Here is a 16969-nt window from a genome sequence, read left to right as displayed (position 1 = left end):
GAGAGCCTCCTCTGTGTTGGCCCTGTCACTATGCTAAGAAGACTGAGAATGCAGCTGTGAATGAGAAAGACAGGATCTCCATTCTAAAGGAGCTGACATTCTAGTAGTAAAATCAGGATTTTAAAATAGCGGTGTTGGATTCTAAAATTTTTCTTCTTAGCTTCCACACTCCTTCCCACCAAGGATACTACAGAAGAGGTGGATTAAGCGGTTTTAGTGCCACTTAAGAAAGTGGGTGGGGGTGAAAACTACATACTGGAATACGTTATAGGAAAGAAATATTGGTGTATGAGTGTCAAGCTATATCAAAGGAAAAACCCTAGGGCTTAGCTGTATGGCAGGGAATGGAAAGCCTGTGCTGCATTAACAGACTTGGCTTATGTAGACACACCTGCAGATGGTGTATAATGCAATGGCAATGATATGTACTTGCTCAGATAGCCTTAAGGATCAGTATTTTCTCAGTGTATGGCCCTGCACTGTCCAACACGGTAGCCATGACCTACTTACGGCTTTCGAGTCCTTGAAATGTGGCTAGTGCAACTAAGGAACTGAATTTTAAATTAAAAAAAAATTTTTAATTAAAAAACTGACACGTGATCCAGTTACTAGATCTTTCAAGAATGTCTGGAACAACTGGGTGTGTGAATCTATTTTTTCCACCTATATTTTAAGAAACTTAAATACAGATCAAGTATTTCTGATGAAAATTTAGCATCTGAATTGAGATGTGCTGTAATATAAAATACACACTGGATTTTGAAAACTTCTTAGTATAAAAAAGAATATAAAATATCCATTAATTATTTTAAGAATAATTACATGCTGAAATGATAATATTTTGGATATACTGGGTTAAATAAAATATTAAAATTAGCTTCAACTGTTTTTTACTTTTTAAAAAATGTATCTACTAGGAAATTTTAAATTACATATGTAGATTGCATTATATATATTTGTACTGGAGAGTGCTGGTATAATCAAAGGAGCCCTAGTGAAGAGAGTCTGGTCCATATATTATCTTTTATTCCTGTCATCAAAATATTTTCTTAGTATATCTCATTACCCTTTTATCAAAAGTTATGTATTGCTCATCATTCTTTCTATGAATGTTAAGAATCATGTTAGTAACTGTGTCAATATTTCATCCTGTAGTAGGAATATCAAATTATTTACATACACACTTATATGACCTGTCACTATGCAAGTGTGCACATATAACACATTTATTTCCAAAGAGTATTTCCCATAGTAAGTTTTCAAAAACAGAAAGTAAACGTAAGTATTCTGTGGAACTATATTCAAGGACTAACAGACTTGGGGGAGAAACACTTTATATACTACACAATATAAATATATTCAGGACAAAAGCAAACATTATAAAAAGTATAAAAATAGACAAAAAGATACAAACACAATATATTTTGGTCAGAATTTCAGATACGGTTTTTTTTCTTCTCTCTCCCCTTTACTTCAAAAGTTATAAATACTTTGCAAGCAGCATGTATTGTTGCACTTTTGATTTTTTGTTGTACAGTTAACGAACTTGAGAGTCTGGATGACTGGTGATCATCTATTTGACCTTCCCATTCTTTCATTTCTTCTTCTTTGATTAATAAAGGTTTTCCTAGAGTTTGGCCAACAAGATTACAGACTTCTTGAGCTTTGCGCCATGCATTCTCTACAGCAACAAGACAGGCTTGCCGTCTTAGGAATTAAATGCAGAGATTATTAATATGACATTCAACAAACCGCAGCACTGAATAGTTTTGTTTAATTAGTTGATAATTAATTTAAAGATGTGCTTAACTTACCGAAGATTCTCAATAGAACCTGGAGTATGATAGAACTGGGGTTGGCTGATGACAACAGAGCTATCTAGCTTTTCAACAAGAAAGTTACAAATATTTTGCATTTTTCCGAATTCAGTAAATGTAATGCAGACCTGTAAATGAAATGACAATTAAAATTATTTTCATGTCTGATGCATTATTTCAAATCTTTCTCTAAATATGAGTTAAAAAAAGTAAAGCCAGGTTACAATGAGGTCATTTTATAGTATGTAACAGATATGAAAGACCTACTTGGTACTTATAACAAAATTTTGTTATTAAATTTATTTTTGCTTATGAATTTTGTAATTTATCTAATGTTGACTTGAACATTTAAAACTTCATTTTGACTTTTATGAAAGAGAACTGGAGGGTTTCCCCTTCAACTTTATTATTCAGCTAAATTCTAACCCTGATAAATGTTTCATGACTCTTTAGTCATCTATGCCATTAGCTAGCTTCCTGATTAGCAGTAATTACTTCATACTTCACTGCTGTCATTTGAGGTATGTTTCTTCTTCCAGAAGTTATTTTTAGATCTATATGCAGAAGTTCATCTATTTCACTATGTCCTCTGCCTTTAAATATGTGGAAGCAGCAAAGAGAAAGAGAGGGATGAGGTAACCTCCTGAGTCATCTTACACAATGAAGAACAGTTGCCTTTAATCATAAATGTTATCCAGGGAAGACTGATGTTCTATCTGGTTTCAATACTAAGTGAATAATGTCTTTTATAATCAGTTTGTCAATTTCAGGTTTTTTTTTTTTTTAAAGCTGACTAGGATTTTGAGTGGGATTGCAATGACTCTAAATACAGATTAAGGAAGACCTGATACCTTAATGATACTGAGTCTTCCAAATCAGGAACAAGGTATGTTTCTTCATTTATTTAGGTCTTCTTTAATTTCTCTTAGCAATATTTTGTAGTTTTCAGCATACACAGTTAAAAGATCAGATTTATCCCTAGGTATTTTATATTTTTGATGTTTATTAGTTCTAAAAGTTTTTTTGTAGATTCCATTAGATTTTCTACATTGATGGTCATGCTGTCCATGAATAAAGACAATTTTACTTCTTACTTTCCAGTATGGATGCCTTTTATTTCTTTTTCATGCCTCACTGCACTGGCTAGAACTTCAAGTACAATGTTGGATAGAAGTTGTGAGAGTAGATACGTTTGTCTTGTTCCTGATCTTAGGCACAAAGCAATCAGTGTTTCATCAATAAATATGATGGTAACTGTAGACTTTTCATAGGTTCCCTTCATCATTTTGAGGAAGTTCCCTACTATTTCTAGTTTGCTGAGAATTTTTATTAGGAATGGATGTTGGACTTCGTTAAATGTGTTTCTTCATCTATTGAGATCATCATATGTTTCTTTCTTACTCTGTTAATATGATAAATTAGATTGACCAGTTTTTGAATGTTGAACCAACCTTTCATTCCAGGGATGAACCATACTTGGTCATTATATATTATCCTTTTTATATATCACTGGATTTGATTTGCTAAAGTTTTGTTTATAATTTCTGCACATAAGTTTATGATGGACACTGGTCTGTAGTTTTCTTTGCTTGTAATGTTCCCCCCCCCCCGCCCCCGGTTTTGTTATCTTCTGGTTCCAAATAATGAGTTGGAAAGTATTCCAGCTTCTTCATTTTCTGGAAAAGTTTGTACAGAATTGGCATAAATTCTCCCTTAAATGTATGCACTTTTTAATTTCTCTTTTAACTTCTCCTTTGACCCATGGGTTATTGAGAAGTAAGTTATTTAAATTTCAAATATTTCAGTTCTATCATTTTTGCCTTAAGTATTTTGAAGCTTTAATATTAAATGTATAAGTGTTTAAGACTGTTATATTCTCTTGATTGACCCATTTATCATTATAAAATCATCTTTATCTGGGTAATACTCTTTGCTTTGAAATCTACTCTGTCTGATATTATCATAGCCACTACAACTTTCTTTTGGTTATTGTTAGCATGGTATATCTTTATGCACCCCTTTGATATTTTTTAAAGTCAGGTTTATTAAGGCATAACTTATATAGAGCAAAATACACTCCTTTTAGTATACGTTCTATGAATTTTGACAGATGCATTTACTCATGTAGCCACCATTATGATCAGTCCCATCAACTTCCTCAAATTCCCCTGTGCTCCCCACATCCCAGCCCCTGAAAGCCACTGATCTGTTTTTTTAAAAATAGTTGCACTTAATTTTTTTAATTTAATTTTTTATTTTTTGGACAATTTAAAAGGTTACTTTCCATTTACAGTTACTACAAAATATTGGCTCTATTCCTCGTGTTGTAACTCTATGTCCTTGAGCCTATCTTATACCCAATAGTCTGTACCTCCCACTCTCCCACTCCTATATTGCCCCTGCCCTCCAACACTGGTAACCATTAGTTTGTTCTCTATATCTGTGAGTCTGCTTCTTTTTTGTTTTATTCACTAGCTTTTTATATTTTTTAGACTTCACATATAAGTGATATACAGTATTTGTCTTTCTTTGTCTGACTTATTTCACTTAGCATAATGCCCTCCAAGTCCATCCATGTTGCTGCAAATGGCAAAATTTCATTCTTTTTTATGGCTCAGTAGTATTCCATTGTGTACACACACACACACACACACACACACACACACACATATATATATATATATATATACCATAGCTTTATTCATTCATCTGTTGATGGACACTTAGGTTGCTTCCGTATCTTGGCAGTTACAAATAATGCTGGATGAACACTGGGGTGCATGTATCTTTTTGAATTAGTGTTTTTGTTTTTTCCAGATATATACCCAGGAGTGGAATTGCTAGGTCATACGGTAGTTTTATCATTTGCAAATATTTTCTCCCATTCAGTAGGTTGTCTTTTCATTTTGTCAATGGTTACCTTTGCTGTGCAAAAGCTTTTAAGTTTAATTCGGTCTCATTTGTTTATTTTTACCTTTATTTCCTTTACTTTAGGAGACGGATCAAAAAATACTGCTGTGATTTATTTATTTATTTATTTATTTATGGCTGTGTTGGGTCTTCGTTACTGTGCGAGGGCTTTCTCTAGTTGGGGCAAGCGGGGGCCACTCTTCATCGCGGTGCGCGGGCCTCTCACTATCGCGGCCTCTCTTGTTGCAGAGCACAGGCTCCAGATGCGCAGGCTCAGTAATTGTGGCTCACGGGCCCAGTTGCTCCGTGGCATGTGGGATCTTCCCAGACCAGGGCTCGAACCCGTGTTCGCTGCATTGGCAGGCAGATTCTCAACCACTGCGCCACCAGGGAAGCCCAATTGCTGTGATTTATGTCAAAGAGTTTTCTGCCTATGTTTTCCTCGAGGAGTTTTATGGTATCCAGTCCTACATTTAGGTCTTTAATCAATTTTGAGTTTATTTTTGTACATGGTGTTAGAGAATGTTCTAATTTCATTCTTTTATATGTAGCTGCCAGTTTTCCCAGCACCACTTATTGAAGAGACTCTTTTTTCCACTGTATATTCTTGCCTCCTTTGTTGTAGATTAATTGACTATAAGTGCGTGGGTTTATTTCTGGGCTCTCTATCCTGTTCCATTGATGTGTCTGCTTTTGTGCCAGAACCATACTATTTTGATTACTGTAGCTTTGTAGTATAGTCTGAAGTCAGGGAGCCTGATTCCTCCAGCTCTGTTCCTCATTCTCAAGATTGTTTTGGCTATTAGGGATCTTTTGTGTTTCCATATAAATTTTAAAATTATTTGTTCTGTGAAAAACGCCATTGGTATTTTGATAGGGATTGCATTGAATCTGTAGATTGCCTTGGGTAGTATAGTCATTTTCACAATATTGATTCTTCCAATTCAAGAACATGGTATATCTTTCCATCTGTTTGTGTTGTCTTCAATTTGTTTCATCACTGTCGTATAGTTTTCAGAGTATAGGTGTTTTGCCTCCTTAGGTAGATTTATTCCTAGGTATTTTATTCTTTTTGATGAGATGGTAAATAGGACTGTTTCCTTAATTCCCCTTTCTGATACGTCATTGTTAGTGTATAGAAAGGCAACAGATTTCTGTGTATTAATTTTGTATCCTTCAACTTTACTAAATTAATTGATGAACTCTAGTAGTTTTCTGATGGCATCTTTAGGATTTTCTATGTATAGTATCATGTCATCTGCAAACAGTGACAGTTTTACTTCCTCCTTTCCAACATGGATTCCTTTTATTTCTTTATCTTCTCTGATTGCTGTGGCTAGGACTTCCAAAACTATGTTGAATAAAAGTGACAAGAGTGGGGGCTTCCCTGGTGGCGCAGTGGTTGAGAATCTGCCTGCCAATGCAGGGGACACGGGTTCGAGCCCTGATCTGGGAAGATCCCACATGCCGCGGAGCGGCTGGGCCCGTGAGCCACAACTACTGAGCCTGCGCATTTGGAGCTTGTGCTCCGCAACAAGAGAGGCCGCGACAGTGAGAGGCCTGCGCACCGCGATGAAGAGTGGCCGCCGCTCGCCGCAACTGGAGAAAGCCCTCGCGCAGAAACGAAGACCCAACACAGCCAAAAATAATAAATAAATAAATAAAGAAGCTTTCATTTAAAAAAAAAAAAAAAAAAAAAAAAAGTGACAAGAGTGGACATCCTTGTCTTATTCCTGATCTTAGAGGAAATGTTTTCAGCTTTTCACTGTTGAGTATGATGTTAGCGGTGGGTTTGTCATTTATGGCCTTTATCGTGTTGAGGTATGTTTCCTCTATGCCTGCTTTCTGGAGGGTTTTTATTATAAATGGATGTTGAATTTTATCAAAAGCTTTTCCTGCACCTATTGAGATGATCATGTGGTTTTTATTCTCCAATTTGTTAATGTGGTGTGTCACATGGATTGATTTGCAGATATTGAAAAATCCTTGCATCCCTGGGATAAATTCCACTTGATCATGGTATATGATCTTTTTGATGTACTGTTGGATTCGGTTTGCTAATATTTTTTTGGGGATTTTTGAATTTATGTTAATTAGTGATATTGGCCTGTAATTTTCTTTTTTTGTGTGTGATATCTTTGTCTGGTTTTGGTATCAGAGTGATGCTAGCCTCACAGAATGAGTTCCGAAGTGTTCACTCCTCTGCAATTTTTGGGAATAGTTTCAGAGGACAGGTGTTAACTCTTCTCTAAATGTTTGGTAGAATTCACCTGTGAAGCCACCTGGTCCTGGACTTTTGTTTGTTGTGAGTTTTTAAATTACCGATTCAATCTCGTTACTGTAATTGGTCTGTTTATATTTTCTATTTCTTCCTGGTTCAGTCTTGGGAGATTGTGCCTTTCTAAGAATTTGTCCATTTCTTCTAGGTTGTCCATTTTATTGGCATATAGTTATTCATAGTAGTCTCTTATGATCCTTTGTATTTCTGTGGTGTCAGTTTTAACTTCTTTTTCATTTCTGATTTTATTGATTTGGGCCCCCTCCTTTCTTTTCTTGATGAGCGTGGCTAAAGGTTTATCAATTTTGTTTATTTTTTCAAAGAACCAGCTTTAGTTTCATTGATCTTTTCTGTTGTTTTCTTTGTTTCTATTTCATTTATTCCTGCTCTGATCTTTATGATTTCTTTCCTTCTACTAACTTTGGGTTTTGTTAGTTCTTTTGCTTTAGGTGTAAGGTTAGGTTGTTTACTTGAGAGTTTTCTTGTTTACTGAGGTAAGCTTGTATTGCTGTAAACTTCCCTCTTAGAACTGCTTTTGCTGTGTCCCATAAGTTTTGGATTGTCATGTTTTCATTTTCATTTGTCTCTAGGTATATGTTGACTTCCTCCTTGATTTCTTCGGTGATCCACTGCTTGTTTAGTAGCATATTGTTTAGCCTCCACATTTGTGTTTTTTTGCAGTTTTTCTAAATAGTTGAGTTCTAGTCGTATAGCATTGTGGTCAGAAAAGATGCCTGATACAATTTCAATTTTCTTAAATTTACTGAGACTTGTTTTGTGCACTAGCATGTGATTTATCCTGGAGAATGTGCACATGGAACCATGTGCACTTGAAAAGAATGTGTATTTTGCTGCTTTCTGCTGGAATGCTCTGTATATATCAATTAAGTCCATTTGGACTAATGTGTTAGAGAAGATATAACAATTGTAAATATATATGCACTCAACATAGGAGTACCTATATATATAAGGCAAATACTAACAGACATAAAAGGAGAAATCAATGGTAACACAATAATTGTAGGGGACTTTAAAATCCCACTTACATCAATGGACAGATCATCCAGACTGAAAATGAATAAGGAAACACAGGCCTTAAATAACACATTGATCTGTTTTTTTAAAACTTTATTTTTTTAGAGACGTTTTAGGCACACAGCAAAATTGACAGGAAGGAACAGATGTTTTCCATATATACCCTTCTACCCCCCACACACATAGTCCCCCCTCACCATAATCAAGAGTGGTACATTTGTTACAATATGTGTACCTACTGGGTTGACCAAAAAGTTCTTTCAGGTTTTTCCATAACACCTTTGGCCAACCCAATACACTGACACAGCATAATGACCAGAAGTCCATAGTTTACATTAGAGTTCATTCTTGGTGTTTTATATTCACTGGGTTTGTACAAATGTATGCTGACATGCATCTATCATTATAGTTTCATACAGAATACTCTCACTGCCCTAAAATTCCTCTGTGCACCCCCTATTCATCCCACCCTCCCCCTAACTGCTGGCAACCATTGATCCTTTTACTGTCTCTATAGTTTTGCTTCTCCCAGAATGTCATATAGTTGGAATCATACAGTTTGTAGCCTTTTCTGATTGTCTTAGTAATAGGCATTTAAGGTTCATACCTATTTTCATGGCTTGAGAGCTTATTTCTTTTTAGGGCTGAATAATATTCCATTTTCTGGATGTACCACAGTTTATGTATCCATTCACCTACTGAAGGACATCTTTGTTGCTTCCAAATTTTGCAATTATAAATAAAGCTGCTATAAATATCCATGTGCATGTTTCTATGTGAGCATACATTTTCACCTCCTTTGGGTACATACTAAGGAGCATGATTGCTGCATCATATGGTAGGAATATGTTTAGTTTTATAGGAAACTTTGTCTCCCAAAATGACTGCACCGTTTTGCATTCCCACCAGGAATGAGTGAGAGCTCCTTTTGTTCCACAACCTCATCAGCATTTGGTGTTGTCAGCATTCCAGATTTTGGCCATTCTAGTAAGTGTGCAGTGACATTTCATTTTTGTTTTAATTTGCATCTGCCTAATAACATATGATGTAGATCATCTTTTCATATGCTTACTTACCATCTATATATCTTTTTTAGCGAGGCATCTGTTAAGGTCTTTGGCTTATTTTTAATTTTTTTTTTTCTCTTACTGTTGAGGTTTAAGAGTTCTTTGTGTATTTTGGATAGCAGTCCTTTAAAATAAGTGTGTTTTGCAAATATTTTCTCTGGGTCTGTGACTTTATTATTCTCCTGACATTGTTTTTCACAGAGCAGAAGTTTTTAACTGTAATGAAGTCCAGCTTACCAATTATTTCTTTCATGGATCAATGCCTTTGGTGTTGTATCTACAAAGTCATTGTGATACTCAAGGCCATCTAGGTTTTCTCATATGTTTATAGCTTTGTGTTTTACCTTTAGGTCTATGATACATTCTGAGTTAATTTTTTGAAGGGTGCAAGGTCTGTATCTAGATACTTTTTTTTTTGTATGTGGATGTCTAGTTGTTCCAGCACCAATTGTTGAAAAGATGATTGTGCCCCATTGTACTGCCTTTGCTCCTGTCTCAAAAATCAGTTGATTATACAGGAGTCTATTTCTTGGCTCTCTATTCTGTTCCACTGATCTATTTGTCTATTCTTCAAACACTACTACACTATCTTGATTTTTGAAGCCTTTTAGTAAGCCTTGAAGTCAGGGAATGTCATTTCTCCAACTTTGTTCTTCTCCTTCAATACTGTATTGGCTATTCTGGTTCTTTTGCATCTCCATATAAACTTGAATCATTTTTTTTTCAATATCCCCAAAATAACTTACTGGGAGTTTGGTTGGGACTGCATCAAATCTATAGATATAGTTCAGAAGAACTGACATCCTGACCATATTGAGTCTTTCTATCCATGAACATGGAATATCTCTCCATTTATTTGGCTCTTCTTTGATCTAATTCATCAGAGTGTCAAAGTTTTCCTCATATAGATCTTGTACATATATGTTGTTAGATATACACCCAAGTATTTCATGTTTTGGGGTGCTATGGAAAATTGTTTTTAATTTCAAATTCTACTTGTTTGTTGCTGGTATGTAGGAAATAATATTTTGTTGAAGATTTTTGCCTCTATATTCATGAGAGATTGGTATGTAGTTTTCTTATCTTGTAATGTATTTCCATAGGATTTGTAGTGATGTCTCCTTTTTCAGTTCTGATATTAGTAATTTGTTCTTTCTCTTTTTTTTCCCCCTTTAGTTTGGCCAGAAGCTTATCAATCTTATTGATCTTTTCAGAGAACTAGCTTTTGGTTTCACTAATTTTCTCTATTGATTTCCTGTTTTCAGTTTCACTGATTTCTGCTCTAATTCTTATTATTTTTCTTCTGCTTACTTTGGACTTGATTTGCTCTTCTTTTTCTAGTTTCCTAAGGTGGAAACATTAGATTATTTATTTTAGATTTTTCTTCTTTTTACTATATGCATTCAATGCTAAAATTTCTCTCTAAGCTGTTTTCACTGTATCTCACACATTTTGATAAACTGTATTTTGATTTTCATTTAGTTCTAAATACTTTAAAATTTCTCTTGGATTTCTTCATTGACCCATGTTATTTAGAAGTGTGTTGTTTAATCTCCATGTATTTTGGGATTTTCCAATTATGTTTCTGTTATTGATTTCTAGGTTAATGCCACTGTGGTCAGAGAGCAGACATTATATGATCTATCCTTTTAAATTTGTTAAGGTATAAGTTTTGGCCTAAAATGTATTTTTTGGCGGGGGGCGGGGGAGTAAAGGTTTACTGCAGGGCCAAGTAATGAGAATGGGTGGCTTGTGCTCAAAAGACCCAAACGCCAAATGTGTTCTATTTTGGTGAATGCTCCATGAGAGCTTGAGAAGAAGAATACTGTTTTTGGAGGAAGTAATTTATAGATGTCCATTCTATCCAGTGAATTGATGGCACTGTTAAGTTCAACTAGGTCCTTACTGATTTTATGCCTGCTGAATCTGTCCCTTCTTGATAAAGGGAGTTGGAGACTCCAACTATGATAGTGGACTCATCTATTTCTCCTAGCAGTTCTATTAGTTTTTACCTCATGTAGTTGGGAAATGCACGTTAAGGATTTTTTTTTTTTTGTGGCTGTGCCACCATGCAGCATGTGGGATCTTAGTTCCCCAACCAGGGATCGAACCCATGCCCCCTGCACTGGAAGTGCAGAGTCTTAACCACAGGACTGCCAGCGAAGTCCCCAAGGATTGTTATGGCTCTGGGAAAATTGCCCCTGTATCATTACATAATGCCCTTCTGTATCCCTGATAACTCCTTGTTATGAAGTCTGCTGTGTCTGAAATTACAATAATGACTCTTGCTTTCTTTTGATTAGTGTTAGCATGATTAATTTTTCTCCATGGATTTACTTTTAAGCTATATGTCTTTATATTTAAAATGGATTTCTCATAGATAACATATAGTTGGGTAGTGTTTTTTGATGCACTTTGACAATCTCTGTCTTTTAATTGCTGCGTTTAGACCACTGATGTTCAAAGCATTACTGATATAGTTGGATTAATATCCACCATATTCTTTACTGTTTATTTGTTGCCCTTGTTCCTTTTTCTAAGTTCTGTCTTCTGCCTTTTGTGATTTAAAAAAAAATTTCATTCATTTATTTATTTATTTATTTTGGCTGTGTTGGGTCTTCGTTGCTGTGCGCGGGCTTTCTCTAGTTGCTGCAAGTGGGGGCTACTCTTTGTTGCGGTGCGCGGGCTTCTCATTGCGGTGGCTTCTCCTGTTGCGGAGCACAGGCTCTAGGTGCATGGGTTTCAGTAGTTATGGCACACGGGCTCAGTAGATGTGGCTCGTGGACTCTGGAGCACAGGCTCAGTAGCTGTGGCACACAGGCTTAGTTGCTCCGTGGCATGTGGGATCTTCCCAGATCAGGGCTTGAACCCATTTCCCCTGCAATGGCAAGTGGATTCTTAACCACTGTGCCACCAGGGAAGCCATTGTGATTTTAACTGAGCATTTCATGATTCCCTTTTTTCTCCTTTCTTAGCATATCAGTTCTATATTTTTAAGCTTTTTTTAGTGGTTTCTCTAAAGTATGCAATACATATTTACAGCTAATCCAAGTCCACTTTTAAATAACACTATACCACTTTATGGGTTGTGTGAGTACCTTATAATAACAAAATAATCCTAATTCCTCCATCTCATTGCTTGTATCATTACTGTCATTCATTTCACTTATATATCAGCATACATAAGTATATATATAAGAAACATGCATAAGCATACAAAATTGAATATATTGTTGCTATTACTTTAAACAAACTGTTATTCACTACATTGATTAAGAATAAGAAAAATATCTATAACACAGGGAACTCTGCTCCATATTATGTAACAACCTAAATGGGAAAAGAATTTGAAAAAGAAGAGATACATGTATATGTATAACTGAATCACTTTACTGTACACCTGAAACTAATGCAACGTTGTTAATTAACTATAAGAAGTTAAGAAAAAGAATAAGAAAAATAAAAGTATTTACCTTCACTTACTCCTTTTTTGATGTTCTTCTTTTCTTTACATAGATCCAGGTTTCTGATCTATATTATTTTCCTTCTTTCTAAAGAACTTCTTCTAACAGTTGTTGCAAGGCAGCCCTAATGGTAACAAATTCCCTCAATTTTTGGACTTCCCTGCTGGCCTAGTGGTTAGGAGTCCGGGCTTTCACTGCAGTGGCCTTGGTTCAATCCCTGGTTGGGAAAGATGCTGCAAATCGCATGGTGTGGCCAGAAAACAAAAAACAAAAAACACCCCCACCCCCCCAAAAAACAGTCTTAGTCAAATTCTCTCAATTTTTGTCTGAGAAAGTCTTTATTTCTCCTTCAATTTTGAAGGATACAGTGTAGAGAACTCTAGGTTGGGTTTTTTTTTTCTCTCAACACTTTAAGTGTTTAACTCCACTCTCTCTTTTCTTGTATGGTTTCAGAGGAAAAGTCAGATATAATTCTTATTTTTCTTCCTCTAGAGGTAAGGTGTTTTTTCCTCTGGCTTCTTTCACGTTTTCTTCTTTATCTTTGATTTTTTGTAGTTTGAAAATAATATGCTCACCAGTAGGGGTCTTTTTGGGCATTTATTGGGGAAATTCTCTGTCATTATTGCTTCAAATATTTCTTCTGTTCCTTTCTCTCTTCTCCTTCTGGTACTCTCATTATGTGTATGTTATACCTTCTATAGTTGTCCCATAGTCCTTGGATATTCTGGGGTTTTTTTTCCCCCCAGTTTTTGTTCTCTTTGCTTTTCAGTTTTTGAGGTTTCTATTGAGATACCCTCCAGCCTAGAGATTCTTTCCTCTACTGCATCCAGTCTACTAAAAAGCCCATCAGAAGCATTCTTCATTTCTGTTACAGTGTTTTTGATCTCTAGTATTTCTTTTTGGGTCTTAGGATTTCAATCTCCTCTCTGCTTATGTTGCCCATCTGTTCTTGCATGGTGTCTACTTATCCATTAGAGCTCTTAGCACATTAATCATATTTGTTTTAAATTCTCAGTCTGATAGTTCCAACATCCCTACCATCTCTAGTTCTGATGCTTGCACTGTCTCATCAAACTGCATTTTTTGCCTTTTGGTGTGCCTTGTAATTTTTTCCTTGATAACTGGACATGATATATTGAGTAAAAGGAACTGCTGTAAACAAGTCTTTAGTAATGTGGTGGTAAGATACAGGGAGAGGGAAAGTGTTCTACTGTCTTATGATTCTCAGTTTTTTAGTGAGCCAGTGCCTCCAGACTGTGAACTTCACAAGTATTTCTGAGTTGTTGTTGTTGTTTTTTCTCCTCCTCTTTAGGTGGAAGAAGATGGCTAGAGTGGATTGGATTTCGGTATTTCCCTTCCCTCTGGTTAGTTAGGCTCTGGTAATATACCAGCAGGTTAGGGTCTGCTTAACTAGTTTCTCCTGAGGACAGACTTTCTTAAGAAGAACAGAGTTCTCTGGCATATTTAAAAATGGTTCCTTTCCGCCTCCCTCTGCCAGACTCACTAGGGAAGTTTTTCCCCATATTCACAGTGAGAACCTAGTCGAGCACGTGGAGGTAAATCTCACAAAACTGTGGGTCCCCCTCTATGACTGGATCCTCTAGAGTTTTAATTCTCAGAGTTGTCCACACTGAGCCTCCAGAAATTTGTCAATTATAGTTCAGATTTCCCTACCCAGGCACCGTTTCTGGAGGTGGTTTCTGTGGTCTCTGTTCTGGTAAGCTGTGACTCACTGTGTTTGCCTGTCTGTCTCTCCAGTTTTGGGGGTAGCAGTGTGCCCTGTATGCTAACCTCTCTTATGGATCCTAGAAGAGTTGTTGATTTTTCAGTTTTTTTTCAGCTTTTTACTTGTTAGGATGCAGTGGTGACTTCTAAGCTCCTAACACGTAGACTAAGAAACTGAAAGTCTGCCATTACTTTTAACCAGTTGGTGCCCTCATATTTAAAGTACATTTGTCCTATGTAGCAGCTTCCCACTAGCCATCCATTTTACATTTGGTAGTGTATATATGTTAATGCTACTCTCTCACTTCATTGCTGCATAGCACAGGGAGATCAGCTTGGTGCTTTGTGACCACCTAGAGGGGTGGGATAGGGAGGGTGGGAGGGAGACGCAAGAGGGAGGAGATATGGGGATACATGTATATGTATAGCTGATTCACTGTGTTATACAGCAGAAACTAACACACCATTGTAAAGCAATTATACTCCAATAAAGATATAAAAAAATAAATTCTATTAATAAAAGAAAAAAAAAGTACATTTGTTGCGAGCAGCTTACAGGTGAGGTGTGTTTTTTTATACAATCTGAAATATAAGCCTTCTAATGGAGGTATTTAGAATATTTATATTTAATGTGATTATTGATATGGTTACATTTAAACCTCTGATCTTGCTATACTATTTGTCTCATATTTTCTTTCTTCCCCCTCCCCATTTTCTGCCTTTTTTTGGGGGGATTGAATATATTTTTATTATTCTATTTGATATCCTTCATTGGCTTCTTTGCTATAACTCTTGTTGTTGTTGTTAATTTAGTGTCTGCTTTAGAGTTTATAGTATATACATGTTTAATTTACCACAATCTACCTTCAGGAGATATACCATTTCATATATAAGAAACCTACAATATTATACTTCTGTTTCTCCCTTCTTGACCTTCATGCTATTGCTGTTGTATGTTTTACTTTTACATATGTTAGAATTCCTAAAGTTCGTCATTATCATTTTTGTTTAAACAATTATCTTTTATATAGATGTAGAGATATAGAGATGATATAAGAAAAATATCATACCTACCTGTGTAGTTACCATTTTCAGTGCTCTTCATTCCTTTGTGTAGATTCCTATTCCTTTTTAGTACCATTTCATTCCACCTACCCAATTTCATTTAGCATTTCTTGTATTTCAAGTCTACAGGTAATGAATTCTTTCAGCTTTCTGAAAAAGTCTATAGTTGGCCTTTAATTTTGCACAGTATTTTTGCTGAACATAGGGTGATAATAACAAACTATAAGATAGGAGAAATATGATTTAAAAGTCCCAAGTGAGAAAGACACTTTTTTAGTTGTAATCATTGTTTATGACTGTAAGCTCAACAGAAGGGAACAATGTGATGCAAGTGCCAAAATGTTCAGGCGTATATGTGTTATTAGAAATAAACATTCCAGAATAAGGAAGATAATCATCTTTCTCTAACATGGAATCACAATTAGGACACTATAGTTGTAGATGCTTTAGGAGGAAATTGGTTAACAAAAGAGAGAGCTTGTCATATAAGAAATGACCAAAGAAACTGGGGATTCCTACACTTGGAGAAGAAAAAAGTAGCACTAATATGATACTGAACCTCAAGTATATACTTCTAGGAAGAAATATTTGTTTTGTCCTTGGAGAGGTACACAATTAAAATGGATAAGTACTAATAAGTCAATTCTTGGTTTAATGTTAGAAAATTTTATATTGATTAGATGTCTGAAAATGGAATTGGCCTTTTATATTCATACCTATCTATGTATAAAATATTTCACAACAAAGATGAAGAGTTAAAAAAAAATTAGATGAGATAACGTATGGAAAACACCTGACACATGGAAACATGCAAGGAAAAGGAGGGGGAAAACTGGTTATACTACTTTTTCTATTTAATAGACTTTTATTGAATGCCTACTATATCCCAGGTTTTTAAAATCCCTCCAACACTGAAATTGTAACAGGAAAACAACATGAGAAGTGGAAAGAGTAGAGTTATAAGAATTGCAAAGCCAAGGTTTTACTCCAACCCCAAACATACAAACACCCACCCACCCTTAAAGAACTCACTTAGATAATTTCTAACTTTCAATATCTTATCTTTAAAATAAGCTGAAGCAGCAGGGTAGGCAGGAGGTTAGAAAAAGAATCTCTGAAGTGCCTTTCAGGATGAAAATTTCAGATAGTATGTGAAAAGTAATGTTCTACCATCTAATCTTAGTCTGTATATTTAACTATCTGTGAGAATATTGGTATACATCAGATATTAGGTTTTGGTGTTCACTGTAGCCATAGCCATAAAGCCACACATTGTTCTTTATGCACAGGTTGTCATACTTTATACCTCATGACCCTACTATCCTGGTCTCTGCTGATGCTGACTTAAGGGCAATCATGTATCAGACTACACTATATAAGGGTTCTGGCTACTGGGGAGCCCTATACAAAATATAATCAGATTCTCTCTTAAGAAATTCAAATACAAGACATTAAAAAGGTAAGTACAGCAAAAGGACGAGGAGCAGAGTTTAGCCAAGTCCTCACTTAGCCATGTCTTAACAACAAAATAAGCAGCTCTAAAGCACACTCTGTACCTGGCGGGTCAGTCCCTAGAATAAATCAGTCTGAAAAACTTCCCAGTTTTCC

The 16969-nt window shown here is 35.6% G+C and overlaps 1 protein-coding gene across 1 annotated transcript in view; it reads right to left on the bottom strand.

Moving 5' to 3' along the window:
• Positions 1-1227: 1227 nt before the first annotated feature.
• The window catches only part of IRAK1BP1 (interleukin 1 receptor associated kinase 1 binding protein 1), a 33598-nt gene continuing 17856 nt past the window's right edge, over positions 1228-16969 (bottom strand). The window contains exons 3-4 of the mRNA XM_061207406.1: positions 1815-1945; positions 1228-1707 (exon numbers count right to left, since the gene is read on the bottom strand). Coding sequence (XP_061063389.1) covers positions 1437-1707; positions 1815-1945 — 402 coding nt within the window. The 3' untranslated portion in view covers positions 1228-1436. The remainder of the gene's footprint in view (positions 1708-1814; positions 1946-16969) is intronic.

Source organism: Eubalaena glacialis, chromosome 12 (genome assembly GCF_028564815.1).
Source record: "Eubalaena glacialis isolate mEubGla1 chromosome 12, mEubGla1.1.hap2.+ XY, whole genome shotgun sequence".
Classification (NCBI taxonomy): Eukaryota; Metazoa; Chordata; class Mammalia; order Artiodactyla; family Balaenidae; genus Eubalaena; species Eubalaena glacialis.
Note: the sequence above shows the minus strand (reverse complement) of the source record. Positions and strands in the feature narration are given on the sequence as shown.